Source organism: Sylvia atricapilla, chromosome 5 (assembly GCF_009819655.1).
Source record: "Sylvia atricapilla isolate bSylAtr1 chromosome 5, bSylAtr1.pri, whole genome shotgun sequence".
Lineage (NCBI taxonomy): Eukaryota > Metazoa > Chordata > Aves > Passeriformes > Sylviidae > Sylvia > Sylvia atricapilla.
The window spans coordinates 65160118-65185798 of NC_089144.1; the positions used below are offsets into that span (position 1 = coordinate 65160118).

Here is a 25681-nt window from a genome sequence, read left to right on the forward strand (position 1 = left end):
ACCAAGTTTTACCAACATTTTCCCTGCTGCTGCAGCTTTCTGTCAATTTGATAGGGGCATGTGTAGCAATGAACAATATGGAAGGGTTCCATTCTTGGACACCCAAGACCAGAGGTGTAGCACAAAAAAGTGCAGGGGTGGTGTGTTTATTTCAAGTGTGACTGGTTGCTGAAGAACAGAATTATGGGGATGAGTAGCTGAGCAGGACCTGTTGTGCTGAGGGAGCTTCTTTAGTTTGAAATGCCTGAACTTTCTTTGGGACATCAAAGTGAGGCCCTGGGTGGGCACACCAACAGGTCTTGTAGGCAGATGGGGGGACACTGCTCTGTTGTCTCTGATGAAAAATGCTGTGGAAATGTGAACTGTTACTAAAGCGTGACTGAATAAAGAAAGAGTGAGGAACTGTCCCACTCAGGCAGATTACCTCATCAGGTTTTTTCATTTCTACTGTTGTGATTATGAAATAAAGGGGACATGCTCGGGGAGAAGATTGATGTAACATGCCTGGCTGTAGTAGCTGAGGGTGAACCATTGTAACCTCTGTTGGCATTTCTACTTCTGTGCAAACACAACTGTTACATGGAGTTGGAGGATCCTGATCCAGTTTTGACCATGACCACTGGGAAATTCTGAATTCCTGGCTTAAAAATAAAAAATAATAGAGTCCTGTATTGGTGGAAAGCTTACAGCTGACTGTACTACACACTGGAGTTGTGTGTGTCCTGGTGGTGTACGCAGTCGATACATACATACATATACAACCAATGACCTTGCTCACTTGTCCTCACTTTCCTCTGGAGAGACTGTGTGAGAAAGTAAAGTGGAGTAGTTATCTGCCTGGTCTTCTCAGTCTCCCTTCCTATACCTCCAGCACAAGTCCAAACTGATCACAAGCACCAGTCATTCCTTTGTGTTGAGGGTGAGCACTCAGACATGGGCTTGACATAAGCGATTAATTTCACAAAGAGAGCTGATCAGCTGTCAAAGGACAATTCTCTGTCTCTTTTGACTTGGGTCTCAGAGTGACATGGGACCTGAGAGATGACATGATCCCATCTTCTGCTGACAGCTGTTCTCTTCAGTGATGCCAGGCTCTGAACTAGGGGCTGGACTGGTCTGACCCCCCCAACTTTAATAGTGCCCTGAATGTAGCCAAAGGGCTAAACATCAGACTAGAAGGATTGTTGGGAGGAGAGCTAGTGGCTGAGCAAGATCAATCGATCTACCTTGAAGGCCGAGTGTGTGATTGACTTGTCAATTAATCACTTTGTTTTACTTTCCCCCTTTTTTCTTCCTTGCTCAGGGAGTGTAAGAGCTGAAGATGAGGCCCAGGGTGGAGTGCTACTCTCCAAGGTTTTGGCTGGTGCTGGCAGTCCTTGCAACAACAGGGAGCGGGGCCCATGCCCAGAAAAGCCACCCGAGCATTGGCATTGCAGTCATCCTGGTGGGGACCTCAGACGAAGTGGCCATCAAAGATGCCCACGAGAAAGATGACTTCCACCACCTCTCAGTGGTGCCTCGGGTGGAGCTGGTGGCCATGAATGAGACAGATCCCAAGAGCATCATCACCCGCATCTGTGACCTCATGTCTGATCGGAAGATTCAAGGGGTGGTATTTGCTGATGATACAGACCAGGAAGCCATTGCCCAGATCCTGGACTTCATCTCTGCCCAGACCCTCACTCCTATCCTGGGAATCCATGGAGGCTCCTCTATGATCATGGCAGATAAGGTAAATTTAAATGAGCTTCCTTCTATTGCAGACCTGTGGATCCAAACTTAAAACAAAGCGAAGTATCTTATTCTGTGATCCTCAGGTGGTGTCTTGTGGGGCTGAAGGCTTGGGGGATTAGACAGCTTCAGATTCAAAGGCATATCAAAAGAGCTAACTGTGTGTAGCTCTACTGAGAAGAGCCTATTAATCATGTGGAATTACCTGCAACAGAAAAACTGAGGAGGGAAAGAAGCAGGTAGAAGAGAGCCACAAAAGAATCAGCCCTTTTCTCCTTCCTTAAGAAGGGTAAAGAGCCCCTGAAATTGTAATTTTTTAGAAGGTTTTATTTTTGCATGTGTTTTACCTTAGAAGAGCCAGGGATCATAGCCTGGGTTTTTTTCCTGCATGTAGCTGGAGGACATTGTGGTATTTTCAGGGATGCTTAATACATCTCTTACATCTTAATTGGAATATAATCGAATCTTTAATAAAGCTATCCTCTCTATACAGTGTTCATTAGGTCCTGAAGTTAAATAGGTGATAGCTAAACTGACTAACCAGTCTGAACCAGTCGAGCTAAATCTTTCTTTTTCCACTGCACTACTTTATTCCCTCATGTCACAGATTTGTCACATGTCACAATTGTTTTCCCAGGCTCTAGCCAGTCTTCTAAAGGATTACTACACAAATAACCCATCCTGCTGGTGCTTTTGAGCAGGGCAAGATGCAGAGAGGGAGTAGCATCCTTGGCCAGCAAATAACTCTTAGTGGAGCCCCCGTGGGGTGCAGGTGGACCTGATAAAGTCTTCCACCTTTCAGGAACAGGACATGCAGCAATTCACACCTGAATGTGCATTTGGCCAGATAGTGTGGCTAACAGTGGCCTCGAAGCTGCTGTTGGCCAGTGGGAAGATGTGAGAGGAGCTGACTGTCCCTTTCCCTGCAGGCTTGAGGCCAGACAGTCAAGGCCCAGGCTTTTATTCAGAAGACCCTCTTGACCATTCTTTGTGCATCCTGAAGAAGTAAATAGGGGCACAAGCTGACAGTCTTTTTCTTTTGTAGATGGCTCTTAAGTGTGTCTGAGACATTTAACTAGGCAGAATCAGGCCTAGTTGAATTAAGGGTAAGAATTGACCTGGCCACTGTGGCAGCTTTTCCTCAGAAAGAGATCTAGTGAGATGAGAAATCCAGGCACATTGTTTTATTTACCTTGCAAGTAAATAATCCAGTGCAGGCTATTGAAGGCACTAACAAATTACTTTCTCCCTCTTTGACCAACTGCTCAGTTGCCAAATAACACACAGTATGCAGTGTTATTTTCTGGTATCAGCCTATAAACTGAAACTGTCGCTGAATAATCACAGGTCTTTTTTCTCTCACTCCTTGAATAGTTGCACATGTGCTGAAGTCACACTGCCCCATTCCACCCATGGTGAAGCTTTTCTGCCTTGGAGGCCAGCAATGCTGCATCTTGATGCTCTCCTGCCCGCTGCATTGCATGGCCCATGTCTGGCCAAAAAAGGGTTGGAAGCAGTGCTCAAGTGCTGCGTTTCACACATTTTATATCTTTGAATAAGTGTAAGAGTTACTGACAGAAGACGTCTTAAGCACTGGGAAAAGTCGCAGTGGCTTTGAACATGGCATGCCAAATTCTGATTTCAGATTGCTGTGGTGTAAATCCAGCACAACCCCATTGTCTTTGGCAGAATTAGATCAGATTTACACTGCTGTAATTCAAAGAAAAATTTGGCCTATTGAATTTTGAAAAGATTTTTCTTTCTACCTGTCCCTAGTCCCTCCTTGGGAAGGCAGCATCTCCTGCCACTGCCCTGTGTACTCCACTCTAAAGAGCATTCTGGCAGGCAGGCAGGCAGCCCACAGGGAGCTCAAAGGTGGAATCCTTATGAAGAAAGGCCAAGGTTTCTTTGAAAAATAATTTGAAAAGGCTGACCTTTACAACTTCTGATCCACAGGTGTGTAATCTTTAATGGATAATATTTATTTGACGAATTGAATTAAAATATGGTAGAGAGTAAATACACTGAAATTCTACTAAAAATACTGAAGTTAGCCTGGTAAGTCCTTAAGCAATTTATTTTTCATAGAGGACCTTGACAGAGGCTTTGCTTTTAGTGACTCTTAGTCATGTTCTTTGCAGATAAGTTATGTGGCTGAGGTTTGATCCTGCAAGCATGGATTGCTTCTTTCAGCATCCCCTCAACGCCCACAGCAGTCAGCTGTGATTGAACTTGCTCAGCATTTCACAGGTTCAGATCTGCACTTACAGCTTCGTTATGCTCCCCGTGTGTTTGTGATCAGTAGTGCCAATGCCAGCCTAAGGAATGCTAGAACCCACTAATGCCTTGATGTCACAGATAAGCCCCTCTTTGCTGGAGTTTAATGCAAAAAAAATACTCCCCAGTCAAACCACCTTTCCTGGAGTAGCATGTGAAATTCTGTTTCACCTTCAGTGAGGGTTTGTAAGTGTTCTGTTAGGACATGTGGGTGGTGTGTAAAAAGGGCTTTGTAATGTGTCATGCAACTGGTAAATTGAGACACAAAAGGGCAGGCACAAAGAAAAAAAAAATTAGGATTTCAAGCCTGAATTTTCTTTTGTCCTGTATATAGAGACAGAAATATTGTATAATGTGCACTATAAGCTGGCTTTATCTCAGTTAATATTCATCTAGAAGTTTGCTACCCACCAGCTGGAGGTCTAGGCATCAGTGGAGAAGGAGGCACCACCTGAGGACAATTCACCCCACCCAATTCAGGGTGCAGTGAAACGCTCATGAGACAGTCCTGTGTCTCCCCACTGATTACTGAAGAAGGCTGTACCTCAACATGTTCATGGTGCCTTGAGTTAAATGCCATGAATCCTGCCCTAAATGTGACATAGCAGGTGGGGGTTATGTTGCTGAAAATGTAACATCTGTTTTTTCTGATTCTGTTCAAACTCACATTCTTTAATTTTATTTGATTAGATTTCGTAAGGAATGTTTATATTGTTTGTTTTACCCGTGTTTTGCCTTTTTCCTCTGAAAAATAAGTGTACAGCAATTTACATGTTTTTGCTGTTTTTAATCCTTGGTGCTTGTGTCTCTAATTCCACCTGCTTACCTGTTACAGAGTGTTACATTTAATTTCTGACTAATCTTGCATAAGAAGACTGTGACCAAATGATCTGTGTGCACACTGTGATCTGGGTTTAGTTCCAGGAAAACGGTAAGCAGAGACACGTGGTGTGCCTCACTCGAGCTCTGGAGAGGCCACGTTGCTGAGTGAGAGTTCTGTCACGGCCAGTTCAGTCCCTTGAGCTTGATAAGCATGCCAGCAGTGACTCCAGATGGAGTGAACTGCAGCAGTCCTTTTGCTGGGGCTGGGTGGCCTGGGAGTGATGTCTAAGGGGGTCCAACACACCTCATATTAGTTCCTCTCACAGGAGTGAGGCTGTAGCTCTGGGACAGCTCACACTGTTTCAGCCCTGTAAGAAAGCACCTTATTTTGGTGCTGGTTCCTTGAAAAGGACTAGGGCAATAGCATCATCTCACCAGAATCTGTGATTAGAAAGAAAAGAGCATTGATCGCTGATGATCTGTTTTTAATCAAAAATAGATAAGATGGAGAGGAGAGAAATGTGCACCACCACCAGTGTTAGGCTTCTGTGGTCCGAAAACTTTGCTTGTGGAAGCTTGCTGGTCCCTTCAGTTTGCCTGATGTTGCTGCAATGACCTGACTTTGAACGGCTTTGTGTTTCCTAATTTTAAGCATTAGTTTGCATTGTCTAGAGGACTGCAATGAACTTTTGACCAGAGAGCATATATGTTGGCCTTCCAGCGTTTAAAATAATTTCATGTTTCTCCCCAGTTGATCTGAAAGCAGCAATTAAATTTTATGAGGATGCCCTGTGTTAGGAGACTGATGGTGAAAGTAAATCTTCAAGACTGCAAACTAAGCTTCAATTCAGATAACCAGACAAACCAGTATCTTGGGTTGCAGACCTGAAACTGGAAATCTGGACTAAGCTTTTCTTTGTTATCATTTCCATATTACCTAACATCAGTTCTGCTCAGAGCTAGGAGGTAAAGGAGCAGTCACAAAAAAAACCCAAACAAAAGGGAAATAACATTTATGACTGTACATTTATAGGTATCTCAAGGGAAGGGTGAATTGTTATTCTGATTCACAAAACTTGACTGTGTTGGAAAAGATTTAGCTGCTTGCCTAAAAAATGACCACACCATTTGGCTGATGGGTCCATTTTGTACTGATAGACTATTTATTTGTTTTAAAATAACAGAAAAAGGCAACTTGGTGATCATGAATGCAGAAAAGGTAAGAACAGAAAATTATTTGGGTTCTCTTATAACACAGCTGCTGGCCATCATTTTTGTTGGAATTGTTCCTCGTTACTTCTCCACAGTCATGTTATTCTGCCCGAGTTTCTTGTCCTGTGCAGCTTTATAATAACACAATGGTGCACAGGCAGAAGAGGGAAAAGTATTGGAAGAAGAGGATGGTTATATTTACCCAGGTGAAAAACAGTCTTCTGTGTCTCTGCATTCCTTGCTCTTTTCTGCAGGCTTTCCCACACAGGGATACATGCAGTATTCATCAGCATCCTGATGGAAATTAAGTGGTCTGAAAGAGTGATCTATTAATTGGCTGTGCCAGTAATACAATTTGTTTAAAAGCTGCATTAAACTAACCTGAAATTTAAAATCTGTTCGAGGCCAGATTCTCCTTACTTTTTTTCACATAGCATAGAGCTGGCTTTTCTCTTACTCCCTCCACTACCTTGTTCTTTTTTCCCATTTATACCAAAGCCACAATGTTTTCTCTGCCTTTTTTATCCCCACTTCATAAATCCCTGTCCTCTTTATTTTTGTTTTCTGTAGAATTTCCAAGATATGTTGTCTCTCTCCTTCAATGCCAAAGGTTGCTGTGATCACTCTGTGTTTGGGCCATGCTGCTGCAGCAGTCATTTCTTTGGTATTTTGGTGGAAAGCAAGTCCAAAGTTGGACAGCTGTTGGCCAGGGTGCGGCAAAGTGATGCTGCAGGTACAGGGAAGCCAAAACTAGTTGGATAAGATGAGCACCTAGATACACTGAAACCAGGACAAAGTCAAAGACACTGGGACAGTGCTGCTAAAAGCAGAACATCTGTAATTAAAAGGAAAGCACTTTCACTCCCAGGTTTTCAAAGGTTAAGTAATAGGGATGCATAGGGAATGAAAACCTCATTTTTTGGGTGTAAATCTATTTCATTTCCATTAGGGATGACATCTGAAATTTTTCAAGCCCTTGTGTGAAGGAAATTCAGTAAAGAAAAAAAAAGAGAATTTAAAAAGAGTTCAAGTTCCCTTTGAATGGATATATGAATTGAAGTAAAATAAATTCCAAACAAAATACTGCTTAGAAGGGAGGAAAAAGGACACATTTTGATCTGCAGACATTGAAAGATTTCTATCCCTTTTTTCCTCCAAAACAAATTTATATGCAGTTCATGTAATTTCACAAAGTGTTTTCATTTCTCTAAAACTGCATTTGACGATAGTAATAGTTAAAATGTTTCTTAAACTAATCTAGGGATTAGCAAAGATGAGTTTGATTTTAAAGAAATAAAATAAAAATAAATCAGCAGTTTTCCTCCAAGCTTTTAATAATTTTATTAAGGACATGATTAATACACTTTTTTGCTTTTGGTCCCCTGTTTCCTTTTGCTGCCAAAATAAAGCTCTCTGTAGCTCAGAAATAATTAACTAAATATGTGTCCTCAAATTACAAGTCTGCTGCAAAGGTTGGGGAAGGAGAATAAAAGGTAAGTCACAGAGACATAGATAATAAAAGCCAGTATTGTATGCCAGTGTTGTTTTTCCCTTGTATACACGTGTAATAAAAAGCCATGTGGGTCTGTAATTTATATTGGCATCTGTGTCTAATCAGCCCATACAAAATATCATTTTCTTTTATTCATGTAAAGGAAGGGAATATGGGCAGCATATTTTTGGAATTTTAACACCTGAGAATTTCCCTGGAACTATTTTTATTGCTTTACAAATAAATTACGGCACTTAAAAGCCCTCAGATATTAGGAAACCTGGAAATGAACCTTTAAGAGGTTTAACCTCTCCCCAGGGCGATTAAATCCTTAAATGTGAGCACTCATTTTCTAAACAAGAGCTCAAGTACTCTCTTTAGTATTATTCCAATGAATATATGACGTTTCAAAGAAATGTATAGTTTCCTTCATTAGTTGTCCTATTAAAATAGTGTGCTTTAAAAATTTAGGGCTTTCCTCTATTTCGTTTCCAAATTTCTTGGGAGGTACTTAATTTCAAGTCATTCACTTTTTCTGGGCTTTTGTTATCAAGAGTCACAGGAAAAAAAAATCTGGAGTTGATTCCTTTCTTTCTGGTTTATGGCTTAAAAGCAAAAAGACGACCTCTTTAAACAAACAAAGAGAACAAAATTCTTATGGAAGCGTAAGTTTCCATGAAATATCCCTATCGCTCTTTCCCTCCTAATAATTTATACTGAATGCACTTCCTATTTGCCCTGAGTCTTGGACACCTGATGCTTGAAGGTGTTGCCTGAGTTTGGGTGTCACAGAATTGGAAAGGAGAAAAGCTGGTACCCTGGTGAGACTTGAGCCCTGGGATGCTTCTGTGCAGGGGCAGTGCTGAGGAGGAGGACGGCCACACAGAGGTGTGGGTGCCTTCCTTTAGCAGAACTTGTGTCAGGCAACAAATGTCAAGCAAAAGTGAAGTCTGATGCCTTTTACATCTTACTTTCTGCAGCTATTTATAAGCTGTTTTGTTTTGGGTCATAGGATTTTTCCTCCAGGAGTGCAGAGTGTTAGTTTTCTTCTGTTGTTATAGTGATGTTGTCTTTTGAGGGACAGAAGACCTTTCCTTCCCTAGCTCTGCACGCAACTTCTGCAACCCACCTGAGGTAAAGAAAAGGTGAATTGACCTTGTCACTGCTATGGTTTAAATGCAATGTTGCCACTGTCCACCTGGAAATAGAACTGTTGAAGTGCTCTGTGAGAAAAATGTAGATTTCCACCCAGCTTAAACCTGGGCATCTGTGAAAAAGTTCTTTCTTGATAGATTTCTAATCTTGATTTTCATCTTAATGATATTTAGGTACATCTCCAAATCTGTAAGCACTTACCTGAAGAAAATCTGGAAGCTTGATGAGCTCTGACCAATAGTTATTTATAATCTTTGTCACAACCCCTTTCTTCAAAACAAAAAGACCCAACAAAAAGGTCTTAAATCAATTTGTGCCATCCTCAGCTGGACAAGGAGATTAGTTTCTTCAGTCTGGACAGGCAGTCCTTTATTACAACCCCAAGCAGTAACTTGTCTCTAAATCTAAATTAATTACACTCAAATTTGTCCCGACCCTAAACTGGCCTCAAAATGAAATTGAGAACACAGAGTGTGAAATTGCCCGATGCTGCTGCTTTAGATCCGTGTGTCATTCCCCAGTAACCGCAGGACAGATAGAAACAATTCTTTCCAGGGAATCTCTTATTCTCTTTGCCTTTTATTTTCCTCATTAGCCAAGTTTGGAGGGGATAGATTATGAAGGAAGCTAAGGGACTTACATATGCTGAGGCTGGAAAAAACAGGGTAAAGAAGAAGACATAATTGTAGTCTGTGACTCTGTTAACAGTCTGGGAGAGCTGATATATGAAGGAGTGAAACAGCTGTATGTATGTACTGTAGATTGGCTGAACAATGAGTCAGGGTGTGATTTATATACTCAATGAATAGAGGTAGACTAAGATTAGGAAAAAAAAATGCTTTATGTAGCTGCCAGAAGCAGAAGTAGGAATGACAGGATAAAGTTAGGGAAATACATGAAATGATGTATTATGATACATTAAATGATAATATTAATTGATATATATGTGTATCAAGAAAAGGGCTAAGACACTGACTTTTCTTAGAAAGTACACCAGACTTCTTAGGGAAGAATATGGAAACCATGTTTCTTCAGCTGTTTTCAAACAGGACTGAACTAAGTACTGGAGAATATGTTGTATAGATGAAGCAGAGGAGAAAGAGGATCGTGGGGACAAAATAAAGGGAAAAAAAGAGTTAGTTCTGAGAGTGAGAAAAAAATACCTTAAAGGCTCTGTCGAAGAAGTTTTTTTTCCTGTGTTTGGCAATAGCTTTTAGCTGTGTCTCTGTGAGGTTCCTGATAATAACAACAAATGTATGTTTCAGAGGAAGGGGAAGACAGGAATGAGGGATGTGGAAGTCTAAGGGTGGGCAGGCTAAAAAGTAAAGGGGGGTACATGTTGTGAGGAGAGTTGATCCGAAAGGTGCCAACAGAATCCAGCAGTTCTAATAGACCCTAGTGCTCACTACAGCTCTGCTATGAAATGTGACTTTAAGACACTTGCTCAACTGCTATCTACAGCAATTTTCCCTTTACAAGAAGATCATGACAATATTTTTGTACAGTTTGAGCTCTACAAAAGGCAAAGGTGACCTAATTACTAGGAAACAATTACTGGATTTTCTAACTGAAGTAAATACAATGCTTGAGATGAAAATCTGTACTCCAGGAGGAGAAGCTTTAACCCCCAGTAGAGGTGGTGGCTGAATACTGCATCATGTTGGAGAACTCATTTTATGCAGGGCTGATACTACCATCTATTGTAAGCTTGGTCAGCATTCCTCATTATAAAATCCTCTTGGGGGTTTCCTGCAATTTTGCCAGACGATGACTGTTTGAACAAAGTTTTCTATGCCAGGTGTATGCCTCAAGCTGATTGATTTATTTTGCTATTTATTTGGAAAATAAAACATCTCTCTCTGAAAATGTGGCATAGGATGATGTGATTTATCTATATTGCAAGTGCTGTCACATTTTTCTCCAAAGGTTCTGCCTGACCACCACATGTTCTCAGAGCCAGGACACAAGTCTGGGGCAGGGGTGTCTTGTAGAGAAAAAAAAAAAAAAAAAGAAAAAGCTCCTGTGAGGAGAGGCCAAGGCTCTCCACCAGCTGCCTGGCTTGGGGCCAGCATAGTCACTGTCAGGAGTCTGTGCTGGGGGGGATCAGCTCCATGATGGAGCTGCTAGCTCCTCCATGTGTGAGCTCCTGCAGCGCAGCACTTTGTCCTCGCTCCTGCTTTGGCTCACTTGCATTCTGCAGAGGCAGAGCTGTGTCCTTGCCCCCCCTGGCTTCTGCAGCAGTACCGAGGTGTGCAGTGAAGAGCCAAAGGCACTGCCACGGGGCTGGACTGAGCAAACACCAAGTCACCAGCCCTGCTGGGTCTCAAACCCTGCTCTGTACCTATCCCCATTCCTATCTTCTCCCTTCGCCTGCTTTCCTTCCTCTCACCCTCTCCTGTCTGTCACTCTACCCATTTCTTAACTCTTGTTTGCACTGTGCTGTATAAATGTTTATTATTATTATTATTATTATTTCCTTTTAATCCCTCACTGTCTTCTCTTGCTATTGTGGCTTCCGGAGAGAACGTGTGGGCTTATGTTATTTATAGCTGTGCAAGAGTAATTACAGAAATGATTTAATTACTCAGTTAATACCTTTCTCCACATCACCAGCTTGACAAGCTACTGATCCTCTCAACACAGTCGAACATGTAGACTAGCATCCATGTCATGGATGAACGGGTAAGGGGAGGCAAAGCTTGGGGCGTGATTTGTTACAGCCCTGCATGCCACTGCTTACTCCCTCTGGGCTAAGGGATGAGGCTGCTGATCTCTGAGGGGCTTGGCCAGGAGCAGTGTGTGGTGTCACCTCAGCTGGGGCAGAGCTGTCTGCAAGGAAAGGGTGTGCAGTGATGGTTCATGGCTCCCAGCTGACTGGGGCTACCTCCAACACAAACCTGCTCAAGCTGAAGATTAAATATTTGGTGTGCTGCATTAACCAGCTATTTGCATTTACCAAAGGTCAGAGATGTGGCATGGTTTTTTTCTTTCTTAACTTCAATTTAAGCCTTCAAAGAAGGCAGGGTTCATGCACCCTACATGGGGTCAGACTATGAGATAAAATCACCATTGCCAGAAATGGTTCTTTCTTGCAGGTGGCCATGTGTCAGTCTGACCCTCTTTAAGTAAATGAGCTTTTCTGCTGAAGGGGATGGGTTCTTCTTGCTGAGACTCCTGCCGTTGGAAATGAAAGGTTTCCATCACTTCCAGTTCACAAAGACTTGTGAAGAGCAGGGAATGTCCTGTTTCTGGTGCAGTATGGAAGGAGTTTGAGCAAGGAGAGTACATGCTTTCCTTCAGGGCATGCACTGAACAGATGGTTACCAATACCTTTTAGTTATCTACCAGACACAGTTGAAAAAAGCCCCACAAACTACCTTGTGAGCTCAGGAGAAATGTAATGAAAAAGATTTTCTGATAGCACCATAGATAAAAAGGAGGGATCAGTGAATTCTTAATGGAGACAGTTGCGTGGGAACTTGGGAGAGAGCAGCTCTTGTTGGATAGTGGGATATTTGTCAGATAACGGTGTATGGGGAGAGCATCTCTCAGAGGTGCTTGCTTTCCATGTCTCCAAATTGCCTGGCTCCATTTGGGCTCCTTCATGGCCCGGGCTGTGGGCCAGGTTCAGACTGTTCCTCGACATGGCAGGGCTGCGTGGGCGGCGGGAGGGTTGGGAACAGGTGGCATCAAGGCTGGTGGAGTGCTTTTTCCATGAGGCGCTGCCTGCCAAGCTGCAAGGCACAGGACACCTGGTGTCTGAATGGGCTCTGCCCACCTCCCAGGAAGTGATGGCAATCAAAGAAGTAGGCTAGAGTGTTTCAAGTGTGAACAGTGAATGTAGGTCTTTCTTTTTTTTTTTTCAACATCCAACATGAGACAGGTTAAGGCAGCCTACATTTGAGAAAATGCTGGGCATCTCCTTCTTCTGAAAGTTGCGTCTTTCATGTTGTATCTCTGAACGGGCACTCAGAGTCCCTCCCTCACTGCTTTTGCAAATGCACCCTAGAGGCTTTTATTTATTTTTTTCCCTTATTTGACACACTTGAAATTGAATTTTATGACCTAACATCGGAACAGCTTGTTGAGAGGACAGCAAGTGGAAGGGCAATGAAACAAGTAATTTTGTCAGCTCCCAAATGAATGAATCCTGTTTTCACATCTCACAGTTAATTGACTCTTTAACTGAATCATATACTAAGGCTGTAATGTGAGCTTAGTCCATAGTAGACACCAGAATGTCCACTGACATGAGAATTTGAGCTGGGTGAAGATATTTTGGAAGAGCTGGACTCATCCTTCTCCCAGTGGTGAAGACCAGGGGCATTAAAAAGGTCTCGTTTCTTCATCCACTGCCTTGTATCAACTAGAAGATGACCAAGCCAAATAAGTGTGTGCACTCACAGCAGCTTCAATTTTTCAGGACCTGTCTATACCTCCTCCCTACAAAAATACCGTTCTCCCGAGATCTCATATTGTTTTTCTCCCAGTTTCCACTGTGCCTTTCATAGTCACTGGCTGGCACAATATCTGAGAGAGCTGTACTGTGGTGGCCCGAGGCTTCTGTGTATAGGGGCTGTCCACCACAGGCATGCTGCCAGGTCAGGATGAAGTCTATTTGATTGCCTAGTGAGCCTTTGACTGTGACTGGGTGAATCATGCACACTGCTGTGGGGTCAGACAAAGGCTTTGGGACTGCATGCAGTTGCAGACTGTATTTGGTATTGCACTGTGAGAATTTAATTCTCCTTGAGTCCTCTGCCTCTTTGTCAAATCAGGTGGAAATTGGCCAGCAGGTTCAAGAGTTACTGGGAGGCCTGACTCACCTACGCACAAACACACGCCCTAGGTTTGCGAGAGTCTTGTTTCCTGAGGGAAACAAGCTAAAAATGCACACAAAAAGGTGGGCACAGTCCTGCGCCAGAGCGTCTCAGGAGCCGTGATTTCGACCCAAGTGACCCAAGTCAGCCATCTCTTTCTGTTAGTTTTGGTCATCTGAGAGACTCCCCAAATCCATGTGACCTGCTTCTATTTCGTTGTGTAACTGTGAGGTTAGTTTCTATGTGTTTTGGGCACATCCAAATACTTGACACAGTCCTTATCTGCCCAGAGATTTGAATTTTTTTTTGATAGCCAATTGGTTCTTTAATTTGGATTTAGTAAATCACACACGGCGCGTCCCCGCCGCACTCGCAGCTCGCTGTCCCCGCTGCCGTGCGCTCCCACAGCCACTCACTGTGACTGGACCCAGCGTGTCCAGCCCCACGCTCAGGACAGAGTGTGCCGAGGGTGGAGCTGTCTCCAGGGCTGGATGTTTGTTCACACTTGTGCACGCGTGTGTGCTCCGTGACTCACGCTGGCCCGGGCTGCAGCAGCAAAGGAGGCACGGTCACGTACACACACTTGCTCAGTGTCACATGCTCCTATCAGTGAGATTTTGAAGGAGAACGTGGCATGAGGCTTGGAGATTTTAATATTTCTATCCCATGACGGACCTCATGAGAAAAGAAATTAGCCTGATGACAGCAGCATTAATTGGATTATTCTGTTAGTATCCTCTGTGGAAGAGAAAGATGTGTGCCTTTAACTGTACTCTCAATGCAGACTTAAAACTTGCACTTAAAATGTGAATTGGGCCTTTTTTTTCTTCATAACTGCCAATCAGACAGCAGACATGATCTGGAATGGGTCTGACGAAGTTTTGGTGTATGTGCATGTCTGCCGGAGACAGCACTGCTGAAGTGGAGGGAGATGAGGTGGAACTGTATAGCAGGTGAACAAGTCAGCCATCTCTTTCTGTTAGTTTTGGTCATCTGAGAGACTCTCTAAATCCATGTGACCTGCTTCTATTTCGTTGTATAACTGTGAGGTTAGTTTTGATGTGTTTTGGGCACGTCCAAGTACTTGACACAGTCCTTATCTACCCAGAGATTTGAATTTTTTTGATAGTCAATTGGTTCTTTAATTTGGATTTAATAAGTCACTTTGTGCTCCATTAAATAGACCTTAATGCAAAATGTTTAATGCCAAAGTGTGCTCGCCTGCAGATGGTGGAACAGCTTCATTTAGGGAATGACTGGGAACCTCACCAGGCTGTGCTGGTGCCCATGGTCCATTTTCCCCCAATAAGCCATGCTGCCATTAACCTTTGCTATCTCCATGTCCTGCTGTGAGACTGCAGGGCTCATCTTCACCAGGACTTGTCCCAGCCGTTCTCTCTGTTTGATCCCTCTGCCCTTGGCTGAGCACCCTTGGAAGATTTTCTGTGCGCATGTGGATTTGAAGTTTCAACTGCTTGATTGTTATAAACCGAAGCTGTGGCTGGCAGTTTCTCACCAGAGGCTTTTAAAAACATGCTGTATTACTGACCACTGGGAGGAGAAAGAGAGGTTGTGAGTGATATTTGTCTCTTGCTGTGCTTAGGGACCACATTTTTGTCTGACAGTGTCACTCAGTAGTCACTGTACTGGTCCAGCTCTGTGTCTTGAGGCGTGCCTATAATAACCCTCAGTAATACACAGTACAAGCTGTGGGGGAAGCATTTTGTGCTGCCAGAGAGCCAGTAGCCAGCCAGCAGCTCATGCCATTCTGCTGTTACACAATACGCAAATCTCTAGAATCATACATTGAAGGCTTTTTTTTTGTTGTTTGGTAATTCTGGAGTGAGTTTAGTTTTTCCATTTTTCCCTCTCCTGGTCTAGTCTAGACTAAAATACTAGGGAGAGGATTATCTTGCTTGGCTTGTTTAGGTTTCTGTGGCCAGGAAGAAATGGTTTAGAACAGGAATGGGTAAGAGCATGTAGAAGACATGTGGCTGTGTCTCTGTGTAACCATGCTTGTGCAGGAGCATATACTGTCCTCCACACTGCATCTGTCTCTGCTGTCGAGGAATCCTTTTGGCCAAATGTTGTGCTTCATTTGATAAATAAATTGGATAGGGAAATGAGGGGACATGAATACGTTAGACATGAGTGACGAGGGTCTTGCCTTGACAGTCAATTAATTTATTGCTTTGCGCTTAGGAGTCTGTAGGGGATGGTCCTCTGGGAACTCATCCACTCAGATTAGTATCTTAAGTTACGAGGAGGTAACCTCCAGAAGATAAAATATTTTCCTTGCCACTCACCTGATGTTGCAATTCTTCATACTGGTCTACCTCCATGTATTAGCACCCTGTGAGGCGCAGGCCCTGCAGACTCAGTGGGACCTCTTATAAAGACTGACAAAATGTAATAGAACTGTGCCAGGGGTAAGAAAAGAGATGGGAAGATCTGCTGAATAGGGGTGTATGACAAAGGGAAGCAGTGCAGAGGAAGGGCATCCCAAGTGTGAGGGTGGAAGGAAGCAGGGGTGTGGGATAGGAAATTTGATATGATATTCCAAGTATTTCGTAGACTAAAGCAGATAGAAGGGACTCAGGGTGAGATCAGACAATTAATTAACAACTTCCTCTCTCAGCCAGCAGTATGGGCACTGTGTGACTTATAGTGAGCATAACACTCCTGCTGGTTCTCTCACTTAGCCCATGGTCAGATGTGCTCAGCAACCCCAGCTGTCTTACAAGCATCCCATATGTGCTTTCTCAAGGCTGTGGACCAGAGGCTGGAGCTCCTGGTGGTCACTGCCACCCTGTATCATGTTGCTGCTTCTTTGGTGATGTGCTGCCACCCTGCAGTGTCCCCACTTGATTTGCCATGTGTTCCCATTTTCTGCCTTGTCCTGAGTGGTCTTAGTAGGGGAATTTAAAGGGAGGGACATGGGTTCCAGTTGCCTTTCCTCCCTCTGTTGCCCAGTAGGCAGGATCTGGGCCCACTGCTGATGAGCAGCAGACTGGGGAGGGAAGGCAGTGCAGGCAGTAAGGAGTGACTCATTCTCCCCAAACAAGCAAATGCACAAAAATGTGTCTGCATCTAAGGAGGGGGGAAAGAAAATACAGCTTAAGATTCAAAAGGTTCACTTCTGTTTCCAGAGTACCCCCAGAGGAAAGTTCTTTGTTGCCAAATACTTTCCCTTCCACAGCCCCATTATTTTTTTCCTCTTAGTATTTTCTCTTAATGGTTGAATCGTTTAACACCACATATAAAGTCGTATCTGGCCGCTCTGGGGCGATTCTGGGTTGCCATGGCAATGAGCCCTGTCTCTCCAAATTAGGACATTTTTCCTGCTGCCTTTTCTATGCGAGGCTTTCTCTCATCTCTTTTTCTCTTACTCTCCCTTGATGTCTAAAGTGCTGAGTGCTGCCTCCTCTTTCACATGCTCCCTGAAAGGGATCAGACTTTACCTGTCTAAATTAATTCCTCTGAAGCCTATGCCGGCTTGGTGTGGACCAACTTTGTGCTCCACAATGAACCTGCTGCAGGATCAGGATCAGGATCAGGGTGAGGAGGGGTAGGAAGGTGTAAAGGTGGTGAGGTTAGCAGGGGACAGCAGCGTGTCACCATGGCGTGCTCATTCCCTGCTTTGTACGCCATTGCCCCTGCTCTGCCTAGCTGCTACCAGGGCTGTGTGCAGCTCGGTGCTGAGGTGAGAGCTGCTTAGCTTAAATTATATCTTAGGACTAGAAGAGCTAGTGTAATAAACCTAGGGTGAATGTAAATGTGCTAGCATGCACAGATTTGTTGGACAGCTTTGGCTTTCCAATGTCCCATCCTCCATGGGGCAGGAACCCCAGTAGGAGTCATTTGTCTCACTGAGGAGTTGTGAGTGCTGGATCTTGTCCCCTGGAAACACTGAGCTGTACCTGGTACATGTCAGTGTGCTGAAGCAGGCAACTGGCTTTATACAACTTCTGCACCTGTATATTCCCCTTGCTGGCTTTGTATTTGGCATGAGTCAGACCCACCTCAATTTTTTCTGGCTGCTGACAGACTCCCAAGGCCCCTGTGGCAGCTGGGATTAGTCTGACACATGAATGCCCTCAGCCAAACTCTCTTCCCTGGGCTATGCATCTGACCCAAGGGAGCAGGGAAAAGAGTTGGCAGAGGCAGCACTAGAAATTTGCAGAAATTGAGGCATGCCTGTATTGGGCAGGTCCAGCTGAGTATTGTCAGGAACTGGGAGCAGATCCACTCTCCCAGAGGAGTCTTATCCTGGCAGTGAGGTGATACGTGGCAGAGCAGAACAATCCAGCATTTTCTACCCACCAGGGCAGAAATGAAAAGGTGATGAGAAGAGATTTCCTTGCTCATTCTTCCCCAGGCCAAATGGGCTACTATCCCAAGACCAGTTTTTAACCCTGTGGATTATTTGGGGAGTTTAATATATAGCAGAGGGTAGAAAATCAGGGGAGGACAAAAATAGTTGTGAGTATTTGGAGTGTAGATGAAGGTATAAGTTTTGGTTGAGAAAATGATTCGCCTCAGAGGATATTCTATCCTAGCCATGGTACAGCTTTGCTGTTTTTCATAAAAGATGCTTTGAAGTTGGGGGCAGTTGGCTGTGAAGAGCAAAGCAGAGTGATGTTCCGTGGCTGAAGTCCTTGGGCTCAGACCCAGGAGCTCTTCATGTTTGGCTGCCATGGGACAGCAGTAATGTCCTGTCTTTTCTCCAGGAAGCCAAAAGCTTTCTTTCTGTTTAATGATCCAGTGTTTAAATAAAAAAAGGTGGATGAACTTGTGTATGGGTTTGGCTGATAGTGGTAGGACCTTTGCTACACAATAGACTGAAAAGTTGTCCAGTAAAGGTAAATGTTATTTTAGATACTTTTTTGTAATGATGTGTGAACTCGTTTATATAAAAAGGTAATTTAGTCCAGGATTTTACATCCATCAGCAATTGACAGGAGATCAGTTAGACATATTTCTTCAGAATATTTTCCAAACATCCCGTGAGTTATGACTTGTAAGTCTCTTAAGATAGTCAGGGTGTCTTTGCATTTAGTAGCACTGGATGGGTTTTTCTTCCCTACCCTTACCAACATGCAAATTTTTGGCATTTGTGGAGCCAGGCATGTTTTTAACTTCCAAGAGATAATGGAGTTTCATCACTTAACTACTCAGAGGGTGAAGAAGTTCTTTGTTGGAAACTTGTTCTTTGGTATTCTCATTTTGATATCCCCTCATTCTTTGACAGGAAAAAAAAAACGTAGCCTAACAGTTATTCCCTCTTCACCTTCTCTATCCTCTCTAAGGACCTTAGAAGTTCTTACTGTCGCTTTTCTTCAGGAAAATAGTAATTTATTAATTGAATATCAGGAGGACTTTTCCAGTTGTGTCATCCATACTCAAAACTTTTTTTTGTGTCTTCTGCATCTCTCTGTGGAAAGATATTTCATGAGACTCTCCACTGGAAATGAGAAAATCTATAGGCCATGGGAATCACTTGCAGTGTCTAACTGAGCTGGTGCTGACACAGACACAAAATGCCTTGTGCTGTCCTGAGGAACTGTTTGTGACTGCCCTCTGAGATGTGGGTGAGAGGTGCAGGTATCCATCCCTGACTGAAGTGTAGTTACAAAGAGGATGGAGCTAATCTGTACTTGGTAGTGCCGGATTGTGTCGTGGAAGTCTATGGTAGGTCCTTGGACAACGGGAAAAAATTTTCAATAGTCAGGTAGTACAGTGTTGGAACAAGGGCCTTGAGGTCAGCTACAGCTCAGCAGATCTACTGCTGGTGATGACCTTATTGTGGGAGGATCCTTGAAGCCCTGTCCTGCCAGTGTTTCAGTGGGATGCCATGAAGTGACATAAAGATGCCCCAAAGATTATACAGGAGTGTAAGATGCAGAAAATTTCTATGATTGCCTATATGGTACAAAACCTCTTTGTGACTCTTTTTTCCCATCTGATTTCAGTTTACATTGGCATCGATCTGTTAGGTTTTTGTCCCTTTCCTGCATTCCTCTAGGTAGCACACAGCAAGATTTTGGGCTGCAATGCTGAGCAGGTTGGTTTTTAGTGCCCAGAAGCAGTTATCGTATCCCTGGGAAGCTGCAGCATGTGGAGTAACTGCTGTAGGAGTGCCTTGGGGTTTCCATCAGCCTGCCTGCCCAGCTGCACAGGGATGCCCAAACAGGCTCCAGTAGCAGAGAACGAAGTGTGGAACAGGGTTTGGAGTGAGTTTGGCTTGCTGAGCAGAGCAGCAGCTGGGTCACAAGGGTGGATGCAGCAGAGGTCTTGTAGAAATGACTGACGCCTGAATCATTGCTTGCCTGGGAGATGGAAAAGCCCATTAAAACAACAATTAAAAAAAAGAAAGAACAAAGCTCCTAAGAGTTCCTGTAAAAAGCAACAAATGTATCTGAAGCTTCCTCAGATGATGTGCAGTTTTTGGTGGTGTAAGCTGGCTGAAAATGTAAGATGTGCTGGGATGGGAGGCAGGATGCTTCCCAAACAACAATTCTGCTTTCTCAGCTTTCAGTACTCTCTTCTTCTAGTTGTTCTAACACACCCTGAAACTTTTCTTTCTTGTAACGCTATTCTATTATTTCAGGTACTTGTCCTATCTCATAAATCCTGTTGGAATTAAAGGTTGAATCTCTAGTCACCTTGCTTTGTCTGCCCTGACCGTACTGTTTCTGGTCACAGCACCTTCACTCTTGTGCTGCTCTTATAGGTCATAGAATATTAGGATTGAAAATGAGTGGGAAAAAGTATCCAAAATTAATAAAATAGCAGCAAGATGTGTGTTTGTGTGTGTGTGTCTGGCAGAGGTTACTGTGAAAATAATTTGTTCTGAAATGGTATGGGACTTGCAGAATGAAGGAGACTTCAAAGGCTTTTTTTTAATATTAAGAATGCTGCATTATAGATGTAAATGCCATTATTAAAGGCTTCTGGGTATTACAGTGAAAAATTAGAAGGAGAACTTTAGGGCAACTGGTGTAAATCAAACCAAATGAATGAGCTGATGGCAAGAATAAATAATTATTCCCTTGCCTCCTAACGCACCCTTGCCTTAATTTCTATGGCATCCTTTCCCCTATTCTAGAATGAACAAATAGCCCCAGAACAAAAAAGAACAAACCAAGAGCACTTGGTGCTCTAAGCATTATCTGGAAAGAGGGAACTGAAGTTCTCTCTCTGAGTGTCTGGGAGAAGTACGGGAGGACTCAGCAAAAAAACATATGAGGAAAGTCTCAGGCCTTCCTGGAAGTGCAAAGAATTTAAATTAGTGCTTTTAAAATGCAACAATGAATAAGACAGGTAGGTAAATTCTCACATGTAATACCGAAGTACTTGAAGTTTTGCCTGAGGGGGACATTTACACCCTCTTGCTTTCCTTGAGAAACAATTCCTTTTAAATTGGATTGAAAAATGCAAGATGACTCTTTATGTGTGGATTACTGCTAAAGGATGACTGCCAAAACAGTCAACTACAGTGAACAAAGTAGGAAATATAATTATTGCTGCAATTTGAGATCACAGAGAAAGAATTGTAGCTGCCTCTAGGAAAAGCAGAAATGTAGCATTTGAAGGAAACAAATTTTTAATTTTTCCAGCCATGGAGTCCCACAGGAGAGAGCTTATGGGGTTGAGGAGAGCTTTAAAAAAAAAGATGAAGTTGAGATTGCAATCCAGTATGCACATGCAATATCCACACTTTTCTGTGTGACAGAAAACATAAAGGGATGGCACACTTGGGTTCTGTGTACTGATGTAATGCCTGTGTCTACAGCTCGTCAGCAGATCCTTATGGACTCCAGCTCTTCACAAGAATGAGAGAAGCTGCTTTGCAGTCAGCCATATGATCAGAGCAAGAATGGAAATTAGAGTCCACCCATGAGCTTTTCTTGCAAAAGCTTGTGCTGATCATTTGTCATTTTAACTGTGATTGGCATTTTAAGGAGCATATTCTACCTTTTATTTAGAAATAGGCACTCAAAGTATCTGGAGATTATAGAATGTGAATAGCATATTAATATATGCCAAACATACTGGTATATACAAAACATTTCTAAATGTGTAGTAGAAGTACTTAGAAAGTTTTCCAGTGGAACTATTTTATGGTATGAAAAGTCCACCGTGATTGTGTCAGGCCTGTCACAACTGTGGATGGAAGTGAGGCAGGTTGGTTGGTCTGCAGAGAGTCTGTGCAGCTCTTCCACATCCCTTGCCTGCTAGATGAGTAGGTGACCAGCTAAAAATGCAATCTCCCAAACTGGAGTTTTTCAAGTATTTATCTTCTGTAAGTTTTCTCAAATATTTGATTTTTTCATACACGTTAGTAGAACTTTCTGCTCTCTGACTCCAAACAGAAGAGCAGTTCTGTGTTCTTGCCAGCTCAAGATACCCAGCACAATTATCAGCACCCTTCCAGCTACCAATGCAAAGCACAGCACTGTGAGGGCTGCTAGGGCGAAAATGAACTCTCTCATTCAGACCCAATACACCCCTTCAGACAAAGCTGGTGCCTTTCTTATCAGGAAAAGCTCAAAGCATGCAGGTCCTACCGCTATCAAATCTCTCTTTCAGTCCTTTTAGGCTGCAGACTTATTGGCTGCACCCCCGCATCACCACCCACTGCACAGATGCTTCCCCATCCTGGAGACATATTTAGGTGCAGCGTATAGGGTGGGATGGGGCAAATGAGAAGAGCTGCCTCCCTGCAGAAAGCATAGAGGATGCAGGGGAGAGGCAAGAAACTTTTATATATGATTCCTCTGGTGCTGCTTTCTCCTCTGGGAGTCCCCTCTGGGGTGTGGTACTTGTCCAAGCCATCTCTATCTCCATTTCACCCACTTGCTGAGGACACATGTGCCTTCTTCTGAGAGGCAATGGTGGTGGCCTGTGGGGTTTGTAGGGGAAAGAAGAGAGTTGTGGGAGTGGGGATTTGTAAGAGCAGAGTGATACACTCTGTAACAGCAATGCTGAGGAATGGAAAGGCTGAGTTTACTATGAGCAATGAGGGGACATTGAGCCTAAGCCACCAGAAATCTGGGGAAGGCAGATGGGATGGGGGGCAGGACAGGCTGTGAAGCAAGAGGTTTCCAGTCTGAGGACACACATGTTATGTGAAGAAAGGCTGTGCTTGGTGCTCAGTGCTGACTTCTTGTATAACATCCTATTCTGTTGCCTTAAGTGGGAGCTTGTGTGGGTCCAAGATATCATGTCTGCAAACTTTTGCCTGCAAATATATGTCCAGCAGGCTCTAGATAAAAAAAAAAAAAAAAAAAAAAAAAAAAAAAAAGAAAAGAAAAAAAGAAGATCTTTTTGACTTTTTTACAACATGCTGCTGTTCAGGGCGTAGTATATCTAAACCACACCTGTGAAAGAGTCAGAGCCTTTTCCCACAGAGGTCTGTGTTCTCTCCAAGCCCTGGTGGGCAGCATGGTGGGGAGAAGAGGTGCCTTGCTTGGACTCTGTATGATGATTGTCCAGAATGCTTATAATTTACCTTCTGCAATTGGACTAATCTGCAATATGTGAGCAGGGTGACCTTTGCAGATCTTGGTCGTCCAAAGAATGGCAAAGCAATGCCAGTCCAAAATACACTGCTCTGGATAATACCCAGGGATTATTGGGGTGCAGAAGTGAAAACTCTGTGAGGAGCGTGGCTGATAAAATAACTGAGCCAGACATGCTTGTTAGACAGAGTCCATCCTGAAGCTGTGTGAGCATGACTAAACCTGCCTCTAGTTTGTAATGAGGATGGCCAGTCACTCCCCAACAGCACCTCTTTTTGTATCTGCATGACGAGAAGCCCTTGAAAAATGGAGTGATCACCAGATCATTCCAAGAAAGGTTTGTCCATCACCAGAAATGTATTCTAAACCAGACTGTATATGGTCAAATCCCATACATAAGGGTAATGTTGATTTGCAATGTGTGCTTCCTTTTAGTAGGCTTTTGCCTAGTCATTTCTGAGCTGCCTGAGCAAGCCCTTGCACAGAGGACACATTCTCCAGGATGCTTTGGTGTGACCCAGCTGTAGCCAGCTGTTGTGTTACAGGGATGCTTCCTGTACTCCTGTGAAGCAGCCTGTGAATGGATGCTGGATGAAGCTGGCTCCTTGACTCTGAGTGAATATTGGAAAATACATAATGCCAAGAGTAAGAAAAGATAAGAAAATATGTTCAATAGAAGAACAGGGCAGACAAAAGCCTTAACATAGAGGAGTCTCTTTGCAGGTGCAGATAATGCAAGGGAACATGTGCATGGTAACTAACCCTAAACCTGCAAGCAAAATGAAAAGTGTGGGTAGCTGGAAGCATGGGTGGACATTTTCTCAAGGGTTTTTGTCCATATGAGCTTTCATTGGAATGGGAGTGCATAAATTCAGTGGGCCTGGAATTAGTGTAAATTCATCCTGTGGTTTTCAACCAGAGTTAAAAAAAGGACAAAAGCCTCAAGAGGGCTTGTGCAAGTGAAAAGGAGCAAGTCCTCCCTTATCTGGCAATTCTGAGATGTTAAACCAGTCCCTGATGGAAGACTGGATGGTGCTAGGTGGCAACAAAACTCAGTGAGTGTGACTGGAGAGAGAACATGAGCACAAGATTTTCTATGGTATCCCTTGGAAAAGTATTCTGTATTTCCTGATGGGAGAAACCACTGAGCCTAGGGAAAGCCTGGGTTTGGTAAGGAACCCGATATGCTGCAAAAGAAGAAATCTGCAGAAAGCTATTTGGCCACCTTCCCTTTTCAAAGTCAGTGTCCACCAAAAATGACACAGAGAACTACTGATTTTGCAGCAAGCAGCAATAACCATGACAGTGCCAGCATTTGAGAAAGGGCTGTAAGAACTCCAGCACTGAGCTTTCTTTGCAAACGCAGTCTCAATATAGCAGTGGAGATGCCCTCATCGTCATTAAAACTGGGCATTCCTTTGTAGCTGCAGAGAACAGTTTTTCAATAGCAGATGATTTTATTGTCGGCATCAAAGGAAGTGGCATACTTCTTGAAGTGAACTTGCACAGGAGTATGTTAGTCTGATGCCAGAAAAAATGACATTGGCCTTAAAAGTAAAGATAATGGAAGGAAGTGATAAAGCAGGGAAATTTATGGATGTATGGGAATGGTTGGTCTTTGAAGGGAAGTGGCTGATTGAAAGTATAGCTAAAAGCCCAACAAAATTAAGAAGGAATGGTCCATAAATTGTAAGGATTAAAACTAGCTAACCCTTCTCTTCAAGGAACCATTTGAGGATACTTTCCTGGAGTGAGAGGTGCTCCTTAGCTATAGGCTAGACTGGTAGGAGTCAAGTCAGGCCATGATTCATATCCCTAGAAAATTCCCTTTTGGTTGTAAGGGGAGAATAAATAAAAGATTTTATTCCTCTGGAAATCATCAGGTGATGAAGTGAAGTGTGTAAAGCTGGACACATACAATCTTAAACAGTAAATAAATGTTTAAAAATAGATCAGTTCCTGCTACTGTGAGGGGAAAAATTCTGAGACAGTGGGCATGAACGTGTAGGTTGCGGAAATTTTGAGCTGTATTTAAACTCCATAAAGTCATTATCAGATCTTTTTGAGGAACCAGTATACCAATGAAGTGTAAATTACATACTGTGAAGATTTGTTAATTCAGGTAGATCACAGTATTGCCAATACTGCCCCAGAGACAAGGAAAAAGTACCACAGCTTTGTAAGAAATTTCAGTGCCTCCTTTAGTTCCAACAGCCCAGGTCTTGAGAGCACTTCTGTGCAAAATGTCCAGTGAATACAAGATGAGAAACTGAAGATTATGTGAAGGTAATTTAGGGATTTAAAAGGAACTTGAGAAGGGCCAGAGAGGTTTTATCCTGAACTCAGAAGAGCAGTGATATTGAAGAGGCTGTCAAAACTTTTCATACACATACCAAAAATGTAAAATGTAGGCCACATCCAGTGAAAGAGTTAGTGGTACAAGGAGAACTGTCCCCTTGCTGCCTGGGAAAAGCAGCAAAACAACCAACACAAAAATAAAACAATTCAGTATGTACTTGTCCTAGGCTATTATTCTCACTTCCTCCAGTTAACCTTAATAGAAGACACTCCAGCGAAGTAGGTGATCATGCATACCAAATTTGTTTTTCTAGACACCATACACCTGACTTATTTAGTAACATCTGACT

At 43.2% G+C, this 25681-nt stretch overlaps 1 protein-coding gene across 5 annotated transcripts in view; it reads left to right on the forward strand.

The window, feature by feature from the left end:
- Positions 1 to 25681, forward strand: part of GRIN2B (glutamate ionotropic receptor NMDA type subunit 2B) — a 207943-nt gene that overhangs the window by 35855 nt on the left and 146407 nt on the right. For all 5 annotated transcript variants that reach the window (XM_066319846.1, XM_066319845.1, XM_066319850.1 and 2 more), the window contains exon 3: positions 1304 to 1732. In XM_066319846.1, coding sequence (XP_066175943.1) covers positions 1322 to 1732 — 411 coding nt within the window. In that variant the 5' untranslated portion in view covers positions 1304 to 1321. The remainder of the gene's footprint in view (positions 1 to 1303; positions 1733 to 25681) is intronic.